Source organism: Rattus rattus, chromosome 6 (assembly GCF_011064425.1).
Source record: "Rattus rattus isolate New Zealand chromosome 6, Rrattus_CSIRO_v1, whole genome shotgun sequence".
In the NCBI taxonomy this organism is placed as follows: domain Eukaryota; kingdom Metazoa; phylum Chordata; class Mammalia; order Rodentia; family Muridae; genus Rattus; species Rattus rattus.
The window spans coordinates 99592640-99615992 of NC_046159.1; the positions used below are offsets into that span (position 1 = coordinate 99592640).

Consider the following 23353-nt stretch of genomic DNA (forward strand, 5'->3'; position numbering starts at 1 on the left):
TGTATCTCCCCTCTCTGATCAATGAGCTTTGAAGTTATGACCTGGAGGCATGAAGTTGAAGACTTAGTATCTCTTGACCTTAGAGAAACTCCGGTTTCCAAGCAAGCCAGAGCCAAGGACTGGCAATGGGGAGAGAGGCTGGGAGAGAAGGCTGACGGGAAAACTTAAATACTCCTAGGACTTCCTAAAATCACTTTAGGGCCTAAACGAAACAGCGCTCAAGACACATGCCTAATGCCTTTGACCATCATGCCAAACTCGAGCTTTCCAAATTTCTACCCTTAAGCAAGATTTTCATCTGCCAAAGAGGGGCATCGTGACGAGTGTCAGGGGGCTTGAAGCACAGTTGGCTACCTATGCCAAACACGTGACACTGCTAGTTTACATATCACAGCAATCATTCAAGACTGATAGCTTGAGCTATCTTCCGGCATTCTCTTTATTTCCCCCGATGGCATAGCAAGGCAGAAAAGGTCATGCTGATCACAGATGGTATGAAAAGACGCTTTAATGGTTTCCTTTTCCCCATTACCACCCATGCCCTCAGTTCTGGCCACTATCCCCTCCATATGGCTCCTGTACGCTTTGGGAAGGAGAGAGAAGAAACAGAAAGCACAGACACGCGCATGCTCGTGGGTGCTTGTGGAACATATAAAGAGTAATTGTGAGAACACTGGCAGCTGCTGAAGAGCACAGAGCTGAAGTTCAGTGAGACACAGTGATGCTTGCCACGGGTATGCAGGCCAGAGGCAGCAGTCTGGGTTGCAAGAATATAGGCTAGTGTCATGGGCCAGGCTTAAGATTCATTTATGCCAACTACCAGCTGGATGTGCCATGAAATGACACAACTGCTCTTATCTAAACTGCAGGGGGTCTGGCTAGTGGTGTCTAAAGTCCTTTCCATTTCTAAGGTTCCAGGAGTCCAGGTTAAGGTCAAGAAACTCCATGAAATCAAGAATTACTTATATTCTGCTTCCTAAAGGAAATGAAGATATTTCACAACTGGAAAAGATAGGTTCTAGTACTGCTCAGTAAATATGAAAAGAGAAGCCAGCGAAAGGGACTATTGTTGCCATGGGGACTGTAGATAAGACAGGCTGCTTTCTGGAAGGACGCCGCACAAAACCACAACACTTTCTGTTCCTTCCATATAATTTGCTTTTCCAGCATAGTCACTCAGCAGCTGCTTGTTACGTCGCAGATATTGCTCTTGACCCAGGAGAGGCCTTAGCAGAGGCATTCTGTCACTAAGACAGACCTGGTTCTGGTCTGATGCTCATGGACCTTAGGTATCAAGGGGAGGCAGAGAAAGGATGAGCAAGTACAGAGTGTTAAGAATCTGTCCCAGACACCTAGTCCCCAGATCTTGATTTCAAATGTCATTTTCTAATAAAAAGAAACAGCGCTCACTGGAGAGAGGGTGCAGGGTGGGAACAGCAAACACACAGGGTGACCTAGAGCTCCTTGTGCTGTTCAAAAGTAAGTGTGCAAACAAGGAGGTAACAAAGCACAAACAGCAGAAAACAAAACCTCACACAGTGGGGTATGTCAATGGGCCCAAGAACCAATTAGAAGACCTCTCAAATGCCAAGGCTGGCAGGACTGGAGGGACCAAGAAAAGCAGCACTGGACTATATAATCCAAATGACAAAATCGAGGCCCTCAAGTCCACACCAATATAAATGACTGACCAAGTGAATTAAATGTGGAGAACAGGAGACACATACCCCATCTAGGATAACTCCAAACTGTTTCTGTGGCTGCTCTACCCTGCAGAAGGATGGAAATCCCAGCAGACCACTGTTTCTCCATTCCTCCTGGGTAGACACACAATGATCGTCTTCAGAGGAATATAGTATAGAAGGGGGGAAGGAAAGAATTTGCTGCGGAGAAACACTACAATCACTACCTATTCCAAGTGGCCAGAGCAACACCGGCATGAGTCTGAGTCATGATGAAATGATGAGATACACATGGCATTTAACCTCTGGCATCTCTTTCCCCTAAACCATAATTCAGTCTAATAATGGAAAGAATCATATAAGCCCCAACAGAAAAAAAATCATATAAAAGCCCCTATAATATGCCTGGCCAATACTCCAAAACTGCTCGGGTCATCTTAAACAAAGACATAGGGCGCCACAACCTAGAGAAACCTAGGGAAACAGTAGCTTTAAGTGCATCTTGGGTCCCCAGCTCCGGAAAAAAAAAAAAAAAAAAAAAAAGGAAAAGTGCATCTTGGTGACAGAAATGGGATCCTAGAACAGAAAAGGACATTGGATAATCCTAAGATATGACTGAGCCATGAACTTTTGTCGAGCGCCCAATGTCCCGCCAGCAAGAACGACGCGCGGCAACAGGATTCTTCTGCGAACAAGCCTTTACTGTGTTACAGCTCTTCTTAGTGTTACAGCTCTTCTTAGTGTTACAGCTCTCTTGAACAGGGACCCCGAGCAGCAAAGTCGCTCGACTTATATACACAACAGTATGCTAATTATCTCTCAGGGATTGGTGGGGCATGGATCACCCCACTACTTGTCCTCCAGGGATTGGCGGAGAATGAATCACCTCATTAGCATATTAAGGGTCAACTGACAGCTGATGCATAAACTGCACATGTGCGGTACCGCTGTTCACCACTAGAGGGAGCCCTACATCTCATTATCGTATGGCCGCCCTAGCAAGGGGACAAGCCTGCACATGCGCAGTAAGTTGTCGACATCTTTGTTTCGCTGCGCCGCTCTCTACAAACTTTGGTTATTAACGCTCCAATATTTATTCACCCATTGTAACAGTTGTACCACAATAACACAAACATATTATAAAAGGAGGAACTAAGTATGTGGCTGAGTATGATACCTCAATTCTTTATAATGTTTGCTCAACTTTTTAAAATAATCAATTATGGTGTGCATACATCCATGTCACATCACACATGTGGAAGTCAGAGGATAATTTGTGAGAATTAGCTTTGTTTCCACCCTATGGATCCTAGGGATTTAACTCTGGACACCAGGCTTGGAAGCAAGCATTTCTACCTGTTGAGCCATCTCACAAACTCTCACTGTTTCCTTAAATCTGAAAGTGTTTACTGAAAGGCAAAAGAGGGTCTGGAGGTCAGAGAGCCTCTCTTGGTGGCTTTGAACAAGCAAGCTTCCTTGGGTTCTATACCTGCAAGGAGAGGAATTCCATCAATACTGTGACCCCGGCAAGGATCTCACGTCTCAGAGAACCCAGTCACAAACATAAGCACAATTTTGTAAGATCCTCAACTGAACCCTGTTAAGCTGCACCTGGAATTCTTCTTCAGGGAACCTATGAGATAATACATGTTTATTGTTTAAAGTTGCTAAAAAAAAAAAAAAAAAGCAGTGGCAAACCCACAAACAACATATGTCTAGGCAAGAAGAGGCACACTAAAGAAAGTGAAATTAATTCAACTGTAAAGTATGCCTGGTGTGTTCCTTGAATTGCTGGTCAAGGAGACTTTGAAGCGGAACCTTAGAGTAGAGACCTAAACCTAAAGAAAGAGACATCCATTAGTTGCTGTTAAGGTCAAGGATGTCAGGCAGCTCCAGGGTCTGAACCAACCATTATATACGTTAGGACAGAAAGGCGGCCCACGTGTGTGGAGCTGTGTGAGTGTACAGGAAGAAACAGAAAGAGAGCCGAGAGCCAGAATGTAAGACTTTTAAAAGAAAGGTAAGGAGTTTGAATTTTAAGTTTAACTGAAGATCATTAGACAGGGGATGGGTGACACATCAGGTTCATGGTTTAACCACTGTATGCCAGGATGGCAAAATGAGTCAGTGGGCAAAGGCACTTGCTACCAAGCCACACAACCGAGTCTGATCCTTAGGATCCAGTCATGGAGAGACCCAGATCTCAAGGCGTGTCCTCTGGCCTCTACATCTGTGTCATAGTGCACCCCACACACACACACACATACACGAGGTAATAAAAGTTAAAAAGGATAAAAGATTCATACTGACTGCTCTGTTCAAAACTGGTCCTGGAACAGCCATAGTGGATTCAGGGTGACCGGCAAGGGACTTAGTGCAAGTCTAGGCGAAAGATGGCAGAGCCTTAGCCCTGACTCAGGGTAGAGAGGAACAAAGGCTCCCAGAAATTATGGGAGGACGTGGGAAGGCACTTGACCCTACAAGCATAGGCTAGGGATTCCAACTCTTCTTGTAAACCTGTGTGCTGAAGAAGCTTTCAGGGAGAGTCAGAAGTGAGCAGTGTTGTCGTGTACTCCTGTGCTACGTGGTCTGTGCCTGTGTTACCCTGTTCCCAAGCCTCCAAACATCCCTGATGATTCATGATGATGGTTATCGGTACCCACATGAGGTTATGCCAGTCTGGGCTAGATCTTCTCTGGACGTGCTGCCAAAAGGAAAATTAAATCCCCTCTACCACCCCAGCCTCCTGGCCAGACAATGCTCCCCTGCTTAATCATTGTTTTCCTCTGGTTTGAACACCCATTTGACAGTTTGTTGGTGGTTATTTCACAGTGTGCAAGGTATCCTCGCTATAATTCAGAAATAGAAATGCCCAATGCAGACCCCATCTTTCTAGAGGGAACAGAGAAGAAGGTGTGAAGAAAATTCTTTAGCCTTTGTTTTGGTCCTGCTAAAACATATGTTTCACAATCATAGTTACCTATATTTATAAATTATAATATATATTTATAACCCAGAGCAATACATATCTGGGCAAGAAGTGGAATAGCACCAGAAAGTTAAATTATTTAATAAGTAGAACTTGCCTAGTATGTTTGATGAATTGCTTCACTTAGAGTAACCTGTAACTCAATCATTGGAATCTTGGTTTCAAATATTCTTCAAATTTAAAAAAGTTTTGTGTTGTATGCTTATGCCTATAAGTACGAGGATGCATGTGTGTACATGTGAGTGTATGTATGTGTGCATGCATTTGTGAGTGTATAGGTAACTGTGCATATGTGTCCCTGTGGAATGTGTCCTTTGTTGGAAGTCATCTACCTTGATTTTTGAGACAGCTCTCTCCCTGGCCTAGAGCTTGTTAGTCAAGCTAGGATAACTGGCCAGTAGACCACAGGGCTCAACTTACCCTGCCTCCCTGGTGCTGATATAATAAGTAGCCACCATCACATTCGGTCTTTTAGCTTGGGTTCTGAAGACTGAACTCTGGTCCCCATGCTTACAAAGCAAGCACTTTCCTGATTGAGCCATCATCTCTCCAGCCTGAATGTGCCCTTTTCATTCTTGCTGAATCTCCCCTTTCTACCCGATTGCCCTACTCATCTGACCATCCCCAGACACTGCTGCTCTTGGTTTCTACCTGTTTCTCTTGCTTTCAGCCCAATATAACCACTAGGGTACCTGGCTTTGCTCAGTTTCAGACACCTGAAAGACCTTCACCCAAGGGAAAACAAAGGCTACATGGTCACATTTTGGGAAATGCATGTTCATTGTGAATGACTGATTGTTTTGTTGTGTCTTGGAAGTGACTGGAACAGGTGGCTTATTCCCTGAGTTCTTTGACAGGTCATCCACAGGAACCTAACCCCTGGAGAGCAGAGATGTTTAGGTTCATTTCTTCTAGGTTCATGTCTGGCCCTTAAATTTAGCTATCCCAACTGAGCAGGTTAGGAATTTAGTGTCTGATCTTGGACCAAATGTTTTTTAACAAGACTAAGTTCATGAATCAGCACATGGCAGCCGCCCTGAGCTGCTGAACTCCAGAGCTGTGTCTCTCCTGGTTGCAAAAGATGCTAGCTCAAGACAGAAGGATAGACCAGAACTTCCAAAAAGGAAAATACCACCATTTGAGGGATCAGAAGTTAATGCTTTGTTCTTAATACCCTTTTGCTATTTCATGGCCTGAGAATACCCCAAAGTGTATAGATACCATTTCCCTTCTCACCACAGCTTCATCCGGGAGCCTATCACTTAACCTGGGGTTGAAGATTAAAACAAAACAACAACAAACAAACAAATTTCATGGGGAAGAGAAGGCTTTGTAGTCTGTGAATGAACTAGATTCTGTCTAGCCTGGAATGTACCCTAATCAGTGAAAAGTGGTTGTTGAAAGAGAAGCTTCCATAAAGTTCATTGTCAGACAACACTTTATCAAAAAAGATGAATTTGCCATCATTCATATATATATATATATATATATATATATATGTGTGTGTGTGTGTGTGTGTGTATCATATCATATCATATCATATCATATCATATCATATCATATATCCAAGAAAGCACAGAGTTGTGTGTACCTTCTAATAGTCAGTAGTCAGGGCTTGGGTAGGCCTTCGAGATACTGAGGCCTGTTGACATTGTCTTATTTCTTGTTGCATAAGGCTTAGAAATGCATTCATAAAGGCCCAGGCATGAGTGTGCTGTGTGTGCATGGGAGTGCATGTGTATGTGTGCATGTGCATATGTTTCTGTGTGTCTTTGTATACAAGGTAGAGACTAGAAGGACTCTTGAGTTTATCTGTCTCACTTGTTCTTGGCTCTGTTTTTCACATGGAGAGCACCCCAAAAGCTACGTGGGGTGGGTACTGCTTGGCCCACATCAGTGCTTAGTGGAAGTTTTCCAGGAACCTCTGGATGAGGACTACCTGGGGTGAGGAGAGCAAGGATCCCATTCTTCTCGTATTCAGAAAAGAGTTCATGGCTCCTAATCTAGCCTAGAGCTCTGGACATCTAGTAGCTGTCCCAGCAGTAGGAGGGCAGGGCTCCAGGTACCCTCTTGGATATTGTCATCTTGCCTTTTGTCCCAAGGCCTCCAGTGAGTGGGCCATTGACCCAGTGACCTCATTGTAGTCACAGCTTTTAGCTTAGCCATTATCACTCAATTCTGCCTGCTTATTATCTGACCTTCTCATGTGGCCTGGCTGGAAAAGATAAGCTCAGCAATTTAACTCTGGCTGTTAGTGTACAAGCCAACTGAAGTCCTTGGGAAGTTCTCAGAGTTGAGAGGTCCCAGGTTTGGAACCTTGTTCCTGCCAAGGAAAAGGGCCCAGAGAGAAGGCAACGAGGCACAGCAAATGCCAGGTAAGAAGTAGAGATGACAGACAGACAGCCCCTGCCCTTGGGGCTCTGGATTCCTGCTCAGTTTGGGGCTGGTTTGCTCAGCTTCTCAGGGATGCCTGGAAGACCTGTCTCTGGCCTCAGAAAAGCCTTTCACTAAACTCTGTGTTTCCAAAGAGATAGGATATAGACTCACTTACACAAAATAGAGCTGCTTTAAAAAAAAAGTCTTTTCTTATAGTTTGGGTGTCCTCATGAGAGGTGGAGAGGAAATAAATTTACCAGGGATAAATATAGTGTGGGAACCATCAACTAACTTAACCTCCATTGCCTTACCAGAGAGAGAAGCTCACAGGACATGTGTGTATTGGAGGTTGGTGACTTGTCTATGAAGGATCTATCACAGAGCCACCACTTCCCTCTCGCTCTCTGAGCTTGTGCCTTAACCACAGGTATAGTCTTAGGCGTAGCAGTTTTGACATGGGGACATCCTGACTCTGATAATAGGTTAGTCCCCTAAAAGTATCAGCTCCATGGGAAGCCTGCATTTATGTTTGACAAAGAGTAGCTGTGCTTCAAGGAACAGAGCAAAACTTTAGGGCCCAAGTCCTTCCTATAAAACCCCTCCCTTTTTCTTCTCCCAAACCAGACCTTTTGGTGCCCCAGAAATCTCTGCACACAGCGAGGGACATGCTTCTCCATTCCCCAGCTTCTCCTGCAGATAAAGACCTCATCTTTCTCTCCTCAGCTCAGAAACAAGCACAAAAGAGACCAGCGTCAATCAAGCACCTGCACAATGTCCAAAGTTTGAGTTCTGCTCCCAAATGTGGGAATCCTTTTCCCTTCCTTCCACAATCATTTCCAATTCTGTCTGTCCACACTTGCTCTCTGCCTCCAGGCTCCACAAAATTCACCCATACACCTGTTCCAGAGAGTCCAATGTTTGAGCTCTAGGCTGAGCCTCAGACCAGGAGACTCCAAAGAGGAGGAAGATTCCCAAGTAGACAGTGAGGAAGCTTCTACTTCACTCAGACCAGAACCTATCCCCAGTTCCCTCTATGTACAGTCTGCTAAAAGCCACTGGGCTGACTCAATGGCCATACAGGAATCAGAAAGGAAACAGAAATAGAAGGATCTAGTCTCAACCCACCACTGCTTTGTTTTAAACCATAAGTCAAGGATGAGCATGGCCCTTAAGAGAAACACCTCCTTCCTTGGTCTAACACTAAAATACAGAGCACAGGAGCATGAAACAACATCTAGCACATCCTGGTTTCATGCTTCCAAGTCTGAGGTCCCCATCTGTCCCCGTTAAGTCTCAGCCACAGTATCTCCCTTCCACCTAGGCAGTGAGGTCCCCAAGACTCTAGACACTCAAGACTGTATCTCCTTTCTTTTTCCATCCTAGAGCTGCTAGAGCAGCCAATAGCTAACAGGGGCAGAGACCGTTGTTGAGCCAGCAGATGAGGGAGCCGAAAGAACCATACTGGCCAAGCTCCTCTGCTATAAGCTCTTACCACTTGCCCACAGTTTCAACTAACAAGACCTCCCCAGCCTCCCCATCCCCATCAATAGTATTCAGTCTTACCTCCCATGAGGAAGAGAAGCCCAGCCACATACTGCATAAGGCCTCGGTCCCAGCAGCAGCCCAGGACACCGATGATCCAGCCAAAGAGGATGATGGCCACCGCCATGCCCATGAAGCCAGCTGTCATTCTACGCAGATCTGTGAGGAAGCAGGAGGAAAAGAGTTAGCATTAGAACACATGATACAGTAGGATCAGGTGTACCCTAGCCTAGGCCAGGGAGAAGAGGGTACTTCATGGGCAGAAATAGGTAGCTATTGAGTCCCCTGCACAGGAGAGAGCCATCTTCTGCACAAGTGTGCCGTGACATCTGGGTTCCTAAGCACCGGGCAAGCACATCATCCCGTCGGCTCACTTCATCTGTGCTAAGCATGTGCTGCTCTTCCTGTGAGTCTATCCCATCCTTAAGGGACAGGTGCTGTCTCTAGTGTGGAGAATAGAGAGAGCAACTTGCTAATAGCAGCACAATAAGTGGTAGAAGGGACTCGAACCCAGATAGTTGTGGCTAACAGCATTGGCCTTTTAGAGAGCAGTAAGGTGGGCTGCTGGAGAGAGCAGGGCTTCTGCAGACAGACTGCCCTTCCCCTCCCCGCATTAACTCAGGGTCTGTGTGGGAGAAGTCACATGTGAAAATCTGGGTTTGGTGCTCTGCTCCGTCTCAAGCTGGCTCTTGGGCCTCAGCTCTGCCTGGTCTTGGAAGCAGAGGAAGAGCTGCAGTCTGAGCCCCTGGAACAGGCCCCTCTCTTGCAGTTACCTCTACCTTTCTGATTCTAGGGTTAGCCCCAGCATCACTGTGAGGACCATACCTGCTCTTTACCTCTATGGCCTATCCGACAAAGCCAGGAATGACTTGGTAAGGAAGGCGGTTGCTGGAAAAATGCTGCTTGCAGCACAAGGGAGAGGGAAGAACTGCCCCTCTCCACTGGCTACTTAGCATCTTACCCAACTAAGCTTCTTTGCTGGCTTCCCTTTTGAGGCCAGATGTCACCAAAGCTATGATCACGTGCTCCCTCTACATTCATGGCTCTGGCTTGGACTTGCTTCCAGAATGGTTTCCTTCTCTTACTCCCTTTTCATAGAACTGACTCTTTACTTCCTGGGGAGCACTTCATCCATCACATTGGTCACTCCTTCCTGACTCTGCCTGCAGCCCCCTCATGCCTACCTACCTTCAAGGCAGTACACCAGCCCCAGCCTGCTAACAGGACACAAAGCAAGAGCAAAACAAACGAACAAACGGACCGACAAACAAAAACACCATTTTGCCTGGCCTCTGCCCTAGAACCCAAATCCTCTGCAGCATCCAGAGCATCCTAAAGGTTTACCCTCTCACAAAGGAAGGGTCAAATGTCAGGGTGGTAAAGAAAGTGCCTGCCTGGAATCAGGTACCTCACATCCACTGCTGCCCCATCTCTATTCTTGTCCCAGAGGGACAAATGCAACAGTGTTTCTGTGGGCATAAACATCTGAGTCTGTCATAGGGAGGCCATTCCTCCATCTTTTCCCTCTTTTACATTTTATCCACTCCTATGCAGTCATAAAACACGTAAAAGGGCTCTCTGCCTCCAGCAGAGCACGGTTTGAGTCAAGATCTCCCTCTCGAGGGGTCTGGTCTCTTTGTTCTGACAAGGAAAATCAGACATTGTCAGTCCCATCCAGGAGAAGCTGACTAGAAAGGGAGGTACAAACACAGAGGGAAAACAACACCAGCTCTCCCGTCTGGGAAGGAGAAGCCAGCAGAAGCTGGGCAGTTCCCTAGTCCCAGAGGCAGAGATCCTGAAATGGGCAACAGGAAAGATACCTGTCCTGCCTGATTCTGTTTTGCCTTACCGAGCACCTAGCAGGCCTGCCCCAGCCAGGTGGAAATAACACTCTGTGCTCACTTCTGTGAGTTGCTAAGGATGCCTCATTATCACACAGCAGTGTGCAGATTGCGCATACGGCCAAATGAGTCAGGCGAGGTTTTGTTGAAAGAGCCATTTGATGACAATGCTCACGCACAAGCTCAGCCTCCTGCACAGCCAGCCATAGCTAAAAAGCAAGGACTATCCCCGTCCATGGGCTGACCCAGTCCCTGTGGGGCAGTTCCTATGGACTGACATTGCTTGTCCTTTCATTCCCATTTCTACAGTCACACTCATGACCATCACACGATTCCTTCTTTCCTCACGGTAAGAGCCTGATCAGACTGGTCAGTGGAGACATGTGAGGCCATGTGGATTGATTCCTAAGAACAGGTAATATATGATTACTATTCTAACTGCTGCTTGCTTAAAGAGCAAATGGGAAGAGTCTGCTCTCCCACTGGGAAGTTTAGTATCTTAAACAGAAGGTACTAAATTCTGCACTCTCTCCTGGGTTCTTCCCCTTTTCATACAGTAAAGGCTTCTGAGTTCTGACCTTATAATCCCAGTAAAACTACCTTTTCCAGAGGTCAAATTCTCACTTGTCTTTAATGCCTGGATGTCCTACATTGGTCCCAGACTGTAGACCCTTGGGAGCAAAGATATTGCCTAAGGGGATGACTGGATGGTGGGTTGCACCAAGTGAGTCCATACTGGCCAGGGATGGACCTGTGGGTTGGTGAGGCAGCAAATCTAAAGAGAATGCCAACCATAAAAAATAGGAGGTGACATTTATTGAAGGATGAGAGCAAAGTGTTCTACTTAGAAGAAAATGGAAGGGGGCAGAAAAGCAGGCAAATGGAGAAAATAATCGCTATTCTTAATGTTCTGGGCAGAGTCCAATTATCTGAGTCTCTAGTGTTGTGGGGGGCAGTTGCCCTCTCTCTGCCTCAGCTTAGGTAAACTTCTGTGTCTCCCACAGGGTACTGTTGACTTATGTAAAAGGTGGTTCTAAGTTGTTGATGTAGAAATAGGATGAAAATCAGAGGTCCTGACTGTGTTTCCATTGACCCAGGAAAGATTTTCACATCACCCCTGACTCTGGCTTTGTCCAGCCTCTGTGCAAACAATCAGTTTTTTCTACTTAGAGAGTTAACTGGGTTATCTATGCGGTGGCTCAGGCAAGCTACTCTAATAGGTCAGAAGGCAGGCAGAACGAGAAGTATTCCAGTTTTACAGATGAGAAAAAAGCAAAACCCAAAGACAAATAAATAAGTTATCGACAGTCTCAAAGCCAGCGGACTGCAAATAGAGTTAACAGCTGCATCATTGAATTGCGTGAGGAAACAGGATAAATAAAAGAATTAAAATTGATGTGAGCAAATGCACTTGGCATCCCTTCTTCTAAGATCAAGCCAGAGCTGTAGCTAAGAGATGGGGAACAAAGGACGGAAGACAAGAAGAGTGGGAGTTGTGGCACGGCTGGGGGCTGGAAATGCCAGATCCAAAGGCAGTGTCAGAGAAACCCTACTGCCTATCCCACATGAAGCCCCGTGTTCCAACTCAAGAGAGGATGAGGAGGGAGGGGAAAGGGAGGGAGAAAAAAGGAAAAGAGGATAAAAATAAATAAAAACCAGATGGATGAATGGAGCAAAAAGAGAGAAAGAAGACAATGTCTGGCTTTAATTCACACACAAAATCTGGTCTATGAAGCACTTGGGAAGGCTACACACACACACACACACACACACACACACACAGTTGGAATGTAGAGGCATTAGAGTGTAGTGTGTCTGTTGTTTAACAGTCTTTCCATTTGTATTTGAGTTAGTGTCCTCTGTCACTCTGTGGTTATATGCACATGGTGTCACAGTTCTTCTACCTGCCCGTCAGCTTCCTCTTTAAGAATAAGAAGCTACCACTCAATTCCTGTGGTTTCCTTGAGCCCACAGCAGTATCCTTTATTGGGAATCTACACAGTTTGTATTTCTTTCTTCATCATTTAATGACTTTAGAAAGAGAAAAAAGAAGAAAAGAAAATGAAAGTGGAGGAAGGAAGTTGTAGCTCGCCTCTCCCAGAAGCTTTAGGAAACTTTTCGTTGCCTATGATGTGGAATCTGTGATGATGGGCTCTACTGTCACACAGAGAAGAGTCTTGGATGATAACGTTCGATTCTGCAGGTGATCACGGGAATGAAGTATCGCATGAACCGAGTCGGGTTGGAGTCTGTTATCTGTGTTTCGTGCCCCTCACATTTAATGTTCTAATGTTTGAAATTAGGAAGGTGCATTCTAAACTCTTGAATGTCCAGCATGATGAAAGGGGGTGGGCAGAGGGAGGATGGCTGTGAGGGAGGTGGAGGAAGAGACACCAGGAGAACCACTAAATAAAGCTAGGAAAAAAAAAAAACAGTTTTCCTTGGGACTTTATTTAAGTTTAAACTCCAATTAACATTTAAATAGAAAGGAATTGCTTGCAACTCTGCACAGGGAAACGAGGATGTCTGCATCAAGTGAACACCACAGACGGGAGAGCATAGACTTTAGGCTCCTTGTGTCTTTCCAGTTGTGCTATAAAGATCTCGTACAGAAAAGCGATCATGATTGAAACGTGTTTCTCCTACTGAAAAGCATAAAAATGATAAAGGTAAACTCAGATTAGACTTTGCTTCCTAGGTAAAGGCTAGATACACGTGGGGAAAGGGACACTACACACTAATGGCTGCAATTTGAAAGGAAAGGGTGGGGGAGGTGGTGGAAGGTACCTAGAGAGAGCCATAGCTGCTGGAAGCTCCCCTTCCCAGTGATGGAAGCACACAGCCCTGGTTACAAAGGGGCCGCCCTGGGAGCAGAACAATCACCCACAAATGAACCAGGTCACGGGCATTACAAGCTGAGCAACGTGCTGAGGACAGCCTCAGAGTCTTTGTACTGAGGGGTCAGACAGTATGGGAGAAAATGAGAGGGAGAAGGGAGAGAGGACAGGAATGAGACTGAATTGGCAATGACCTTCACACCCCCCGGGTCATCTCACCACAGGCTGATTCAAAAGACAGGAACCAGTCCAGGCGCCAGTCCTTATCTCCAAAGGAAGTGGTATTGGGGTGGAAATGTAGGAACAGATGAATGGATCCTGGGAATCAGGGCGCTTCTGTCGTATTTCTCACTCTACTGCCCTTTAGCCCTGGGAACATGGACAAGTCAGTCTCTCTGGAGTTTACGCAGATGGTGAGTAGAGGGTAGGATAGCATCGATGTCAAAGAGTTATTGAGACGTCTACACGGGCTACTACGTGAAAACAATGTTAGGGATGCAGGAATATGAAATGGAGTGCAAGTCATCTCACTTTTAGCAACTGTTTTCTACACATTGCATCCTTGGCATTTGTCACCCTTGAGCTCAGAAGGAGTGGAGACATATGTTGGGGTGTGCTCCTCATTAAAGACTTGCTACTGAGGGGAGCTGCCTTCTGGAATCTGCTCCTTCACCGTTCAAATGCTGGAGAGGCTAAGACCAAGGAACTATTTATTAGTATGGAGATGCATACATCCTGGAGTGTCTGGCCTCCGAGGACCGAAACAGCTGGAGGCTACAGCAGCTAATAGCAGAGGTGCTGGTGGCCATCCAGGCTCTTTCAACTCTGGGCTCTGGCAATGAGCACTATGGGCATATGGGAGGACGAAATATGGGGCAGAATATGATGATGTGTTGAGAGCAGTTCAGAGATTTAGGTAAGAAAAACAGGCATGGCTCATGCCTGACTCACAATACAGGTTGGTTCAGTATCACAGTGTAGTTATATTTAAGGAGTTATTTTAGTGAAACCAAACTAGCATCCAGGATTCCATGGAGAGTGGCAGACATGGGGTTCTGATCTCTAAAATGCTGCTCAGAAGGCTTTCTGTCATGTCCTGCACCCCATCCTTCCTTAAACCCTCCATATTCCAGTTGTCCAAGCTGCAGTTTGTTCCCCTCACTCCCTTCTGAATGGCAGAGGGTCCTCTAGCATCCAGCTTCCTATGCTCTGCCTGGCAAGCTCCATGCCATCTTTGAAGACCTCCCCAGAATGTGCATGCATCTCTGGTAGCTTCTGTGGGGCTCTACCAGACCTCACAAGCAGTACCCAGAGCTGCACTTAGCCGATTTCATTGCCCTGTCTTACCTGCTTACTTGTTTACATCTCTCTCCCTTGAGTAAATTCAGGCTGGCTCAGGACTGCCCTGGTGTTTGTTTCTTCTTGTCTTCCTAGTTCCTAGCTCATTGGCTGACATAAGCAAGTGTTCGACAAATATTTGCTAAATGTGGCCACCGTCCAACTCTGTAGTAATTATCAAAGCTGTGTGTGTGTGTGTGTGTGTGTGTGTGTGTGTGTGTGTGTGTGTGTAATAACACTTGAGTGAGGAGAAAATATCTTCACAATCCAGTGACTCCAATGTCATTGTGACTTGGACTCAACTTTTCTTTAATCTTGGGGGTGGGGGACTTGTTAGTTTACTTACTTGGTTGATTTTTGTTGTTTGCTTTTTGTTTGTTTGGTGGGTTTTATTGTTTTGTTTTTTGTTTTTTTATTTTTGCCAGCATTAACTATTGCTTAAACAATTCAGCATCATTGCTTACTGAATACAAAGGAAACATCAGCGTGCGTTTGGGTTTCCTGTAGCCTGAAGCATGGAAGCCATTAGGAAAAGCGTTGTCCCCCAGATGATGAATACAACAGACCCTCCTGCATCACCCAAGCCCACAGCCAGGAAGAGACAGTGAAGAGAAGGCCGTTGCTGTAGAAACGAGAAGCGGTTTCTGGGTCAGGCGACAGACGTGGAGCTTCCTCCTCCTCAATCCTACCTCCAGATTAGGGAGCTGCCATAAATAGGGATATTAAGCCACGTCGCCATATACAAATCACATCCATTGTCAAAACAATGGAAGAAAAGTTAGGAAGTTTGTGCTTGCTTGATGAAAGCTGGGCTGGCAGCCAAAGCAAGTACAGGAAGAAGTGAAAGGAGGGAGAATTCAGAACAAGGAGAAACATTCCAACCCCTGAAAAGGGGAAAGTTGCAGTACTGGGCCCCTTGCTGCTGCTGTAATGACCTTCAGTCAATAGCAGAAAATCGAGAAGATGATGGGAAGGGATGTATTGGCTACCCTCATACGCCTGGGTGGAACCTTTCTTCTACCCAAGAGAAGAGCCATTTTGCCTTCTCTATGCCAAGTCAGCTGCTTGGAATGTAAGGCACAGATGACCCCCATGAGAGACTCCACAAAGCAGTCAGAAGAAAAGAGATCAAGACACATGGACTCCGTAGAAAAATTAGGCCAGTGCCTGAGAACTAGCTAAGTTTAGCATTGCCTAACAGAGAAAGGAACAATTCAATAGCAATCAACACTGTTCTACCCAGGAGGATTTGGGGGAATATGCTTAGGATGGGCCAGTTCACCTCTGCAATGTCCCCTAAGGGAGATGCAATTTTTTTTTCCAATATAGAAAGGGAAGCATGGGGATTTTAGTTGACCAAGGTTATGCAGCCGGTAAAGATCATCTCTGAGAAAGTGTCCCACTCTGCCCATTCTTATGCCATTCTTCAATGCTTCTCATCTACTATGCTATTTCAAAGCCCAGAACTGAACTTAACATTCAGTATAAGATGATGGAATATATTCACTTATGAAAACCATTCTGCTGAAAGATGTCAGTGACATAAGAAAATCGAACAAAAAAGCAATGTGCAAGCCTAAGTATTTCTATATTACATGAGTGTATATATGCACCTACCCACATAAAACCAAGCAAGAGAAACAGAAAAGGTTTATAAGGAGTCCTTTTGGATTGTGGGTATGTGGGGGAGTACCTTTTATACAATAGGAGTATAATACTTTAAGAGTCCAATTTTGAGTCCCTTAGGAGATTTGAGTTTTATTGGCTTTACATGGTCCTAAGCACAACTATTCGGTCAACCTGTTAGGATGGGAACAGTAATAAAGGATGGTAGTTGTAAGCTTTCAGTTCCTTCTCAGTAGTGCTTAGAATCTGCATCCTGGTCCCATGCATATTGTTTGGAATGTATTGTGAAGATCACGGCCATACCTTATTAGTTCTGAGGTCTCAGAGGTGAGGACAACAGAAGAAAAACTTGCTCTGCATCCAGAAGCTGCAATGTCCAAAATGGCATCCACAAGCCACATGTGAAGCTGAGCCCTCGAAATGCTTATTGAACACTAGAAACATGCTGTGTGTGTATAAATATGCATCATAGTTGGATGTTACAGACTCAGCAGGAATTTCTGCAAAACACTTCTTAATGATTGTTATTTTGATTACATCTTGGTAGGGCATTTTGGACAGATTGGATTAAGTCATACTATGAAAATACCTGTTTCTATTTATGTCTTCAATGTGACTAATGTGACATTAAAAATTGTGTATGCGGATTGTGTTATACTCCTATAGGACTTCCTAGTGCTGGGGAAAGGTGTAAGAACCTGTGCAGACCTTGCTACGAGGCATTCCAACCTGGCTCTGCACCTTGTAGTACATCCCATCTCCAGTTCACATAAAACAAGAGAACAGGGAAACGAGGCTGGGGGATGAAGGCTTCTCAGAAGACAGTCATAAGGAAACTGCATTTCTACTTCCTCCCATGGGGAAATCTCCACGTTTACCTACCAAGGTCAGGGAGAGGACCTTAAGAGACCTACTTGGCGAGCAGCACTGGGATGCCCTTGAGTTTGAAAGACACTAGATGGTATGTATGTGTGGCCTCAAATGCTAAGTCTGGGACTGCCGGGGCAGCACAGTTGCAGAGAAAGATCTCATGCTTCTTCCATGAGCTAAACTTGTGGCAGTGAAATCTAATGACCTTGAAAAGACTCCATTCTTGTGCCTTGACCTTTTCAATGACATTGATTTCACCAGAGAGTCTCAATGAGGATAGTACCCAAAATGGCAGTTGAGAAGGAAGTAAACCACATCACCTGGACAATGGCCTGTTCATCTCAGGTGATAACAGTACTTGGTCTAGAGATTCCCAGAGAAACTACAGATTCCTTCGGTGAGATACAGACAGTATTTGAGATGGCCACCTACAAAGCACCAACACATTAGAGCTCCTTAGCATGTCACCTGCCCACCTCCCTTCAAGTCCAGCCCCGAAGGAACCAAAACAGGTGGCAGGTAGAACTTGAAAAGAAAGAAACCGAACCAATCTCTCTTTTCTCAGGTAGGTTTCTCATGTATGGCAAAAGGTTCAGCCAGGAAAGAGAGAAGATAACGTAACACTCTGAGTTCAATTTCTGGTAGTAGTTCTTGATTTTGTTAGCTACATCAAAACAAAGCAAAACAAAAAATAAAATACCAACAAACCATCCAACACTTTAGTAAATGAGTCAGGGATAACCTTGTATATGCCAAACCTGCAATCAGAATGGTGACCATAGACAATGATACCCGTAGCATTTCATGTGCTTTATTAGCCTGTCCTAGGCACTTTATATATACTTTATCACATTCAATGCCCTCTCCCCTTGTATTGATGGGATAATAAGGAACCCGGGGTCAAGGCAGCTGCTTGAAAGCAGTTAGACAGAGGTAGAGAATTCTGCCCTAACTCTGAAGCTTTTTGCTTTAATCACTGTGTTCTATAGCCTGCAAGAGTCATGGATCAAGTGAGATCTTTGAAAGTCCTTTGTAAACTGTAAAGTGCTACTACAGATGTCTGTCATCACTTACGTTCCCTGGCAGGCTCCAAGACAGAACACAAATACAATGGACCCTGTAGCTACCATCAGAATTATCCAGTGTGTAGTTAGCAGCCCCAGGGTGTACTAACCTTTCCAAACAACATGGGAAATACAAGATGAGCAGTTCTTTGCTCCTGTCCTGAAAAGGCTTTTAAATTATGCCAGGGCAGTATACTACTTTCAAAGGATGCTACTGAAGGGGCCTCAAAGAGCCCTTATGTCTATTCTCAAATAAGCAAAGATATTTCTTCCCAAAGTCTATGTGTATGAGATAGGAGCAGGTACTGTGGCATTTTTAGAGCAGAAACGACTGTGGTGTGGTGTGGGGAATGGCTACCCTGGGGAACAGGGATGGCTTCTGCTTCTTTCTGCTAGTTTTCGCACCTTAGAGAAGTCACACTTTTCCCCCCTGCATTGTGTATCTACTTTGTGAACTGAACCTTCTGCCTGGCAGTCCTGGGTAGACCAGATGATTCTGTTCCAATAGTTGTAAGTCTCAATGCCACTTTGCAGTATGCCAGCCTATCTTTATCCCAAGAGACAGAGGAAATTGAAAATAAAGAGCATGTTATTAAGGCACTAATAAGACATCATGGAGCCAATTTTTAAGAATGCTAAGGTATCATAAATCCACTAGATGATAACAAGGCTTGCACTTCCCACACAGATGGGAGAGACTGTGTATAAGAGAACAGAGTCTGCTCTTCTTCCCAGTCACATTTTCTCCTCTTTCTTACCATGGCCCCCTCTCTGCTAGTAACCAGCAGTGACTGGGAGAGCTCTACTTGCTCCTATTGCTTCTCTGTAGTTTTACTGACCCATTGTGGGGTCATTTATCTTTTATTTTTGACATAAATTCTTTGAGGGATTTAATAAGAATACTTTCACATAAATACTCAGATACTCATGCTCCTCCTGTTCTGCCCCCTCTCCTTTCTGATCCTTCCCATGTCTCCCTTTGTTCTTCTAGATATGTTTGCTTCTATTTTTATGTCACATATGTATACATGGTTTTATATATCTATATAAATCTAGGACTCCCAAATAAAAGAACATGAGATTTTTACCTGAGTTTGGCTTAATTCTTTTAGTATGGTAATTTCCCTTTGTACCCATTTTCTTGAAAATGACATAATTTTATTCTTTCTGGCTTAATAAAATTCATTATGTATATATTGTTTATTATTATTATTAACTCTGTGTGTGTGTGTGTGTGTGTGTGTGTGTTTATTTCAGGGAGAGAGAAGTAATAAGGAGAAAAATAAAACATGTAATTGCCTGGATTTACATTCCTACCAGAAGCATATGAGGGTTCCCTTTTGTCTGCATCCAGGCCAGGGTTGTTTATTATTATTATCATTATCATTATCATCATCATCATCATCATCATCATCATTATTATTTAATGATTGACATTGCTACTGGGTTAAGATGGACTCTCAATGTAGTTTTAATTTGCATATTCTGATGTCTAATGAAGGCATACCATCTTCTGAGAACTGTTTGCTCACTTCTTTAGCTCATTTATTTCCTGAACTGTTTGATTTCTTGGTATTTAGTTTTTTTTAGTCCTTTAAATATTTTAGATATTAATATTCTTTCATGGGCTGGAGAGATGGCTCAGCGGTTAAGAGCACTGACTGCTCTTCCAGAAGTCCTGAGTTCAATTCCCAGCAACCACATGGTGGCTTACAACCATCTGTAAAGAGATCCAATGCCCTCTTCTGGTGTGTCTGAAGACAGCTACAGTGTACTTGTATATAATAAATGAATAAATCTTTAAAAAAAATATTCTTTCATATGTGTGCTTAGCGAACATTTTCTCCCATGGTAGGCTATCTCTTGGCTATACTGTCTGTTGTATAAAATACATTAATTTATTAACTCATTTTATGCATAGTTATCAAGTTACTACTATGCATAAGAAATAAACCTGTGAACAAAACTAAGTCCTTGGCTCTATGAAATTTACCATCCAGGGAAAGAGGTGAATTAAACACTCACCCACATGTAGATATATGAACATATGCAAGGAAGGGAGAAATTTGGTAGACAAAAATGAAAGAGGGAAGTGGAAGGATAGCAGGTGGGATGGGAGGGGGGTTGTGGAGTTAGAGAGCTTTCCTGTAACCACCGTGTTTGAGTGGATAGTGGAGGAAGGGAGATACCGGGCCTATGGGCTTCCCAGGCAGAGGGAATCACACATGTATAGGAAATGAAGCAGGAGTCTGCATGTTCTCCACACACTGTGGAACATGTCCACCTAATGATTACTACACACCCTGACTTAAGCTACATAATCAGACTTCATGTTCTGTTAAGAAACAAGAAAGTACTTGCTGGGATCAGCTATGCTCTTCCAGGAAAGAAACATCCCCTCCAGTTTTCCACTGCAGTGTTGTAGGGGAAACATGGAGAGTCTCACTCAATTTAACTGTGTTTGTGAGGCAGCCATTTGGCCAATGCTAGACAACGGTGTCATCCTTAGATCTTAGATTTGACCTGGAATCGGAGAGGATGGGGTTAGGAGCATATTCGGTTTGTAAAGCTAATTATGGCTTCAAAGAGGAAGGCCAGCTGTGAAGGAAGGAAAGAAGACGATTGTTTAGTGACTATGAAAAGGGATATTACAGCAGGGGACAAGAATGAAAGGAGGTGACAAAGGGGGTTACGGTGGACACCACTGCAGAAGCTAGTCAAGACGGAGTCGGGAAGCCACCAAGAGAGACGACTTTGGTCACCTTCTAAGTGCAGCCACCTGGAACAGTGACTACAAACCCCTGCCACACAGCTCCTGCTCTTTCTCCCCTTCACAATAACACGGCTCTAGAAAGGGACACATCTGTTCCCCAGAATGCTGATTTAGACACTAATTCCCCACCTCTCAGACTGTAACTTCTAAGTCCCTACTTATGCAGTTTCTGAATTTAGACTGATATCTAAAGAGCAAGTAAGTAACAACACTTGATGGCAATATAAGTAATAAAGGTGTGAGATAGCTACTGCTCACGAAGACCTCCATTCTTCTGTATCATGTACTGGGAAAATTTGGACATCATCACCCAGCATGCAGAAGAAGAGACATATGATGTACTTAACATCTTTATTGTTGGGAGGTGGGACTTCGGAATAAAGATGAAAAGACATATTTTATGAGAAAAATGTAAGATTCAGTTAATTATGTACCCAGTACACTGACAGATAATTAGAGATGCCTGCCCATTGTTATGCTAACTGTCAGGGTCTCATATATAGAGAAGGAATTAGTGCTTGAGATTGTAACTTGTGACTCATGCAGTTGGATCAGTCTATTGAATGCCTGATTCCTAAAGTCACACACAAGTGTGAGGAAGGACCGTCAAGAGTAAAATTTGAACACAAACTGTATTAGCTACTTGTCTTATCACTGACCACAATTCTGTGCCAAAACAACTTCAGGGAGGAAATATTTATTTTGGCTCACCATTTTAGATGACTCAGTTGACCACAGCAGGAAAGGTTTGGTGGGGTGGACCAGTTCATTGTGAAACCGAAATCCCAGAGAAATGGCTTGAGATTATGCATTACGGAGAACCTGCCCCACAATGAGCTACACCTTTTAGCTAGGCTTCATCTCCCAGTTTGCAGAACCTCTAAAAATAGAGCCACAAGCTGGACCAATCACTGCAAAAGGGCTATGAAGACATTGCACACTGAACTTGCAACACCAATATTTAAGAGATGAGAAGAAAAGAAGGATGGGAATGGATGGCCAAAAATGACACACCAACATCCAAATAAGGGACATTGTGGGAGGGAAAACATAAAAGGTTTTACTGATTGATAATGATGTTGAGATTAATTAAGATATAACAGCATAAAACCCTCATCAAGAATTTTCCGAACACCCATTGTGTGCCTGGCATCAGGTGAGCCACAGGAGAAACAGAGTCTACAAAGACAGATTCTTGTCACATTGGTGTTTACTAGATTCACAATGAGGAGAGGTCCCATGTGACCTTGGCAAGGGCTCTTTTAGTAGAAGTCAATTTCACTGGGTTACTAGGAATGAATGGGAGGCAAGAAGCAGAAAGTCTTTCTTTCCTAAAGACCATGCTTTCGAGCAACCTGGCTAGAGAGAAGTGGGAGGTGGTGTTAGAGCGTGAGGGGGAGAAGGGCAGATGAGTTTAATGTATGCAAACCTTGAGTTCACTTCTATGCAGAAGAAAAAAGCATTACCAGAGATGAACTGAAGCCATCACAGGCTCGACTTTCACAGGCTCTTTGCCTTATCCAAATGCTCAGAGTCGGTCACACACAGACTCAGAAAAGCCAGCTTGGTTCCACTTGAAAACATGCACAGAGGAATTTGACGGTGATGAACCCTGAGTTCCTGGTCAGACCCTTTGGGCTTGAGTTCCAGTTGTACCTCTTCCTAGCCTTGAGACCTTAGGCTCTCTGAGGCTGAGTTTCTTCACAGATGATTAGTGATCAGAATAGTGACTACATTACAAGATTGTTAGGTTATCAGTATCTCAATTCTGAACAAATGCAAAGCAAGTATGACTATATGCGCACTCAGAGATCAAAGCTAAGAAACAGAAGTGTGATGTGACCATCCATACATGCCTATTCTACAGAGGGAGACAGATGCAGGAAGAAGGAAGGAACCAAAGCTTGGAGAATGGGAGGGATGTGTCCAGAAAGTAAAAGTAAGTATAGAGTTAGGAGATGCAATTATCCTTGCCATATGGCTTAGACTCAGCTCACCCCATCACTTCTGCAACTTCCCTTATAGGCATATGCCCATAATCACTCATTCTACAAGAAAAGTTCATAGAGGTAGGCTAGATCTCTGAGTACTAGACATGTACTCATTCACTGATAGACTAAATCATTTGTTCATTTACAAAATCCTATCCTTCTGTTGGGTATTCTAGGCACTAATATACAAAGATGGTATTTTATTCAGGGTTCTTTAGAAAAACAGAAGAGATGGAATGAACAGAACAGAGAGTGGGGGAGAGGGAGAAAAAGGGGGAAAGGGAGAGAGAGAGGGAGAGGGAGAGGGAGAGGGAGAGGGAGAGGGAGAGGGAGAGGGGGAATTATTAGAGTGGCTTACAGGCTGTGGTTCAGCTAGTCCACAATGGCTGCCTACCAACTGAAGATCCAAGCATGCAGTAGTTCC

General features: G+C 44.4%; 1 protein-coding gene across 1 annotated transcript in view; it reads right to left on the reverse strand.

Moving 5' to 3' along the window:
- Tmem178b (transmembrane protein 178B) overlaps positions 1-23353 on the reverse strand; it is a 371206-nt gene that overhangs the window by 38046 nt on the left and 309807 nt on the right. The window contains exon 3 of the mRNA XM_032906691.1: positions 8611-8748. Coding sequence (XP_032762582.1) covers positions 8611-8748 — 138 coding nt within the window. The remainder of the gene's footprint in view (positions 1-8610; positions 8749-23353) is intronic.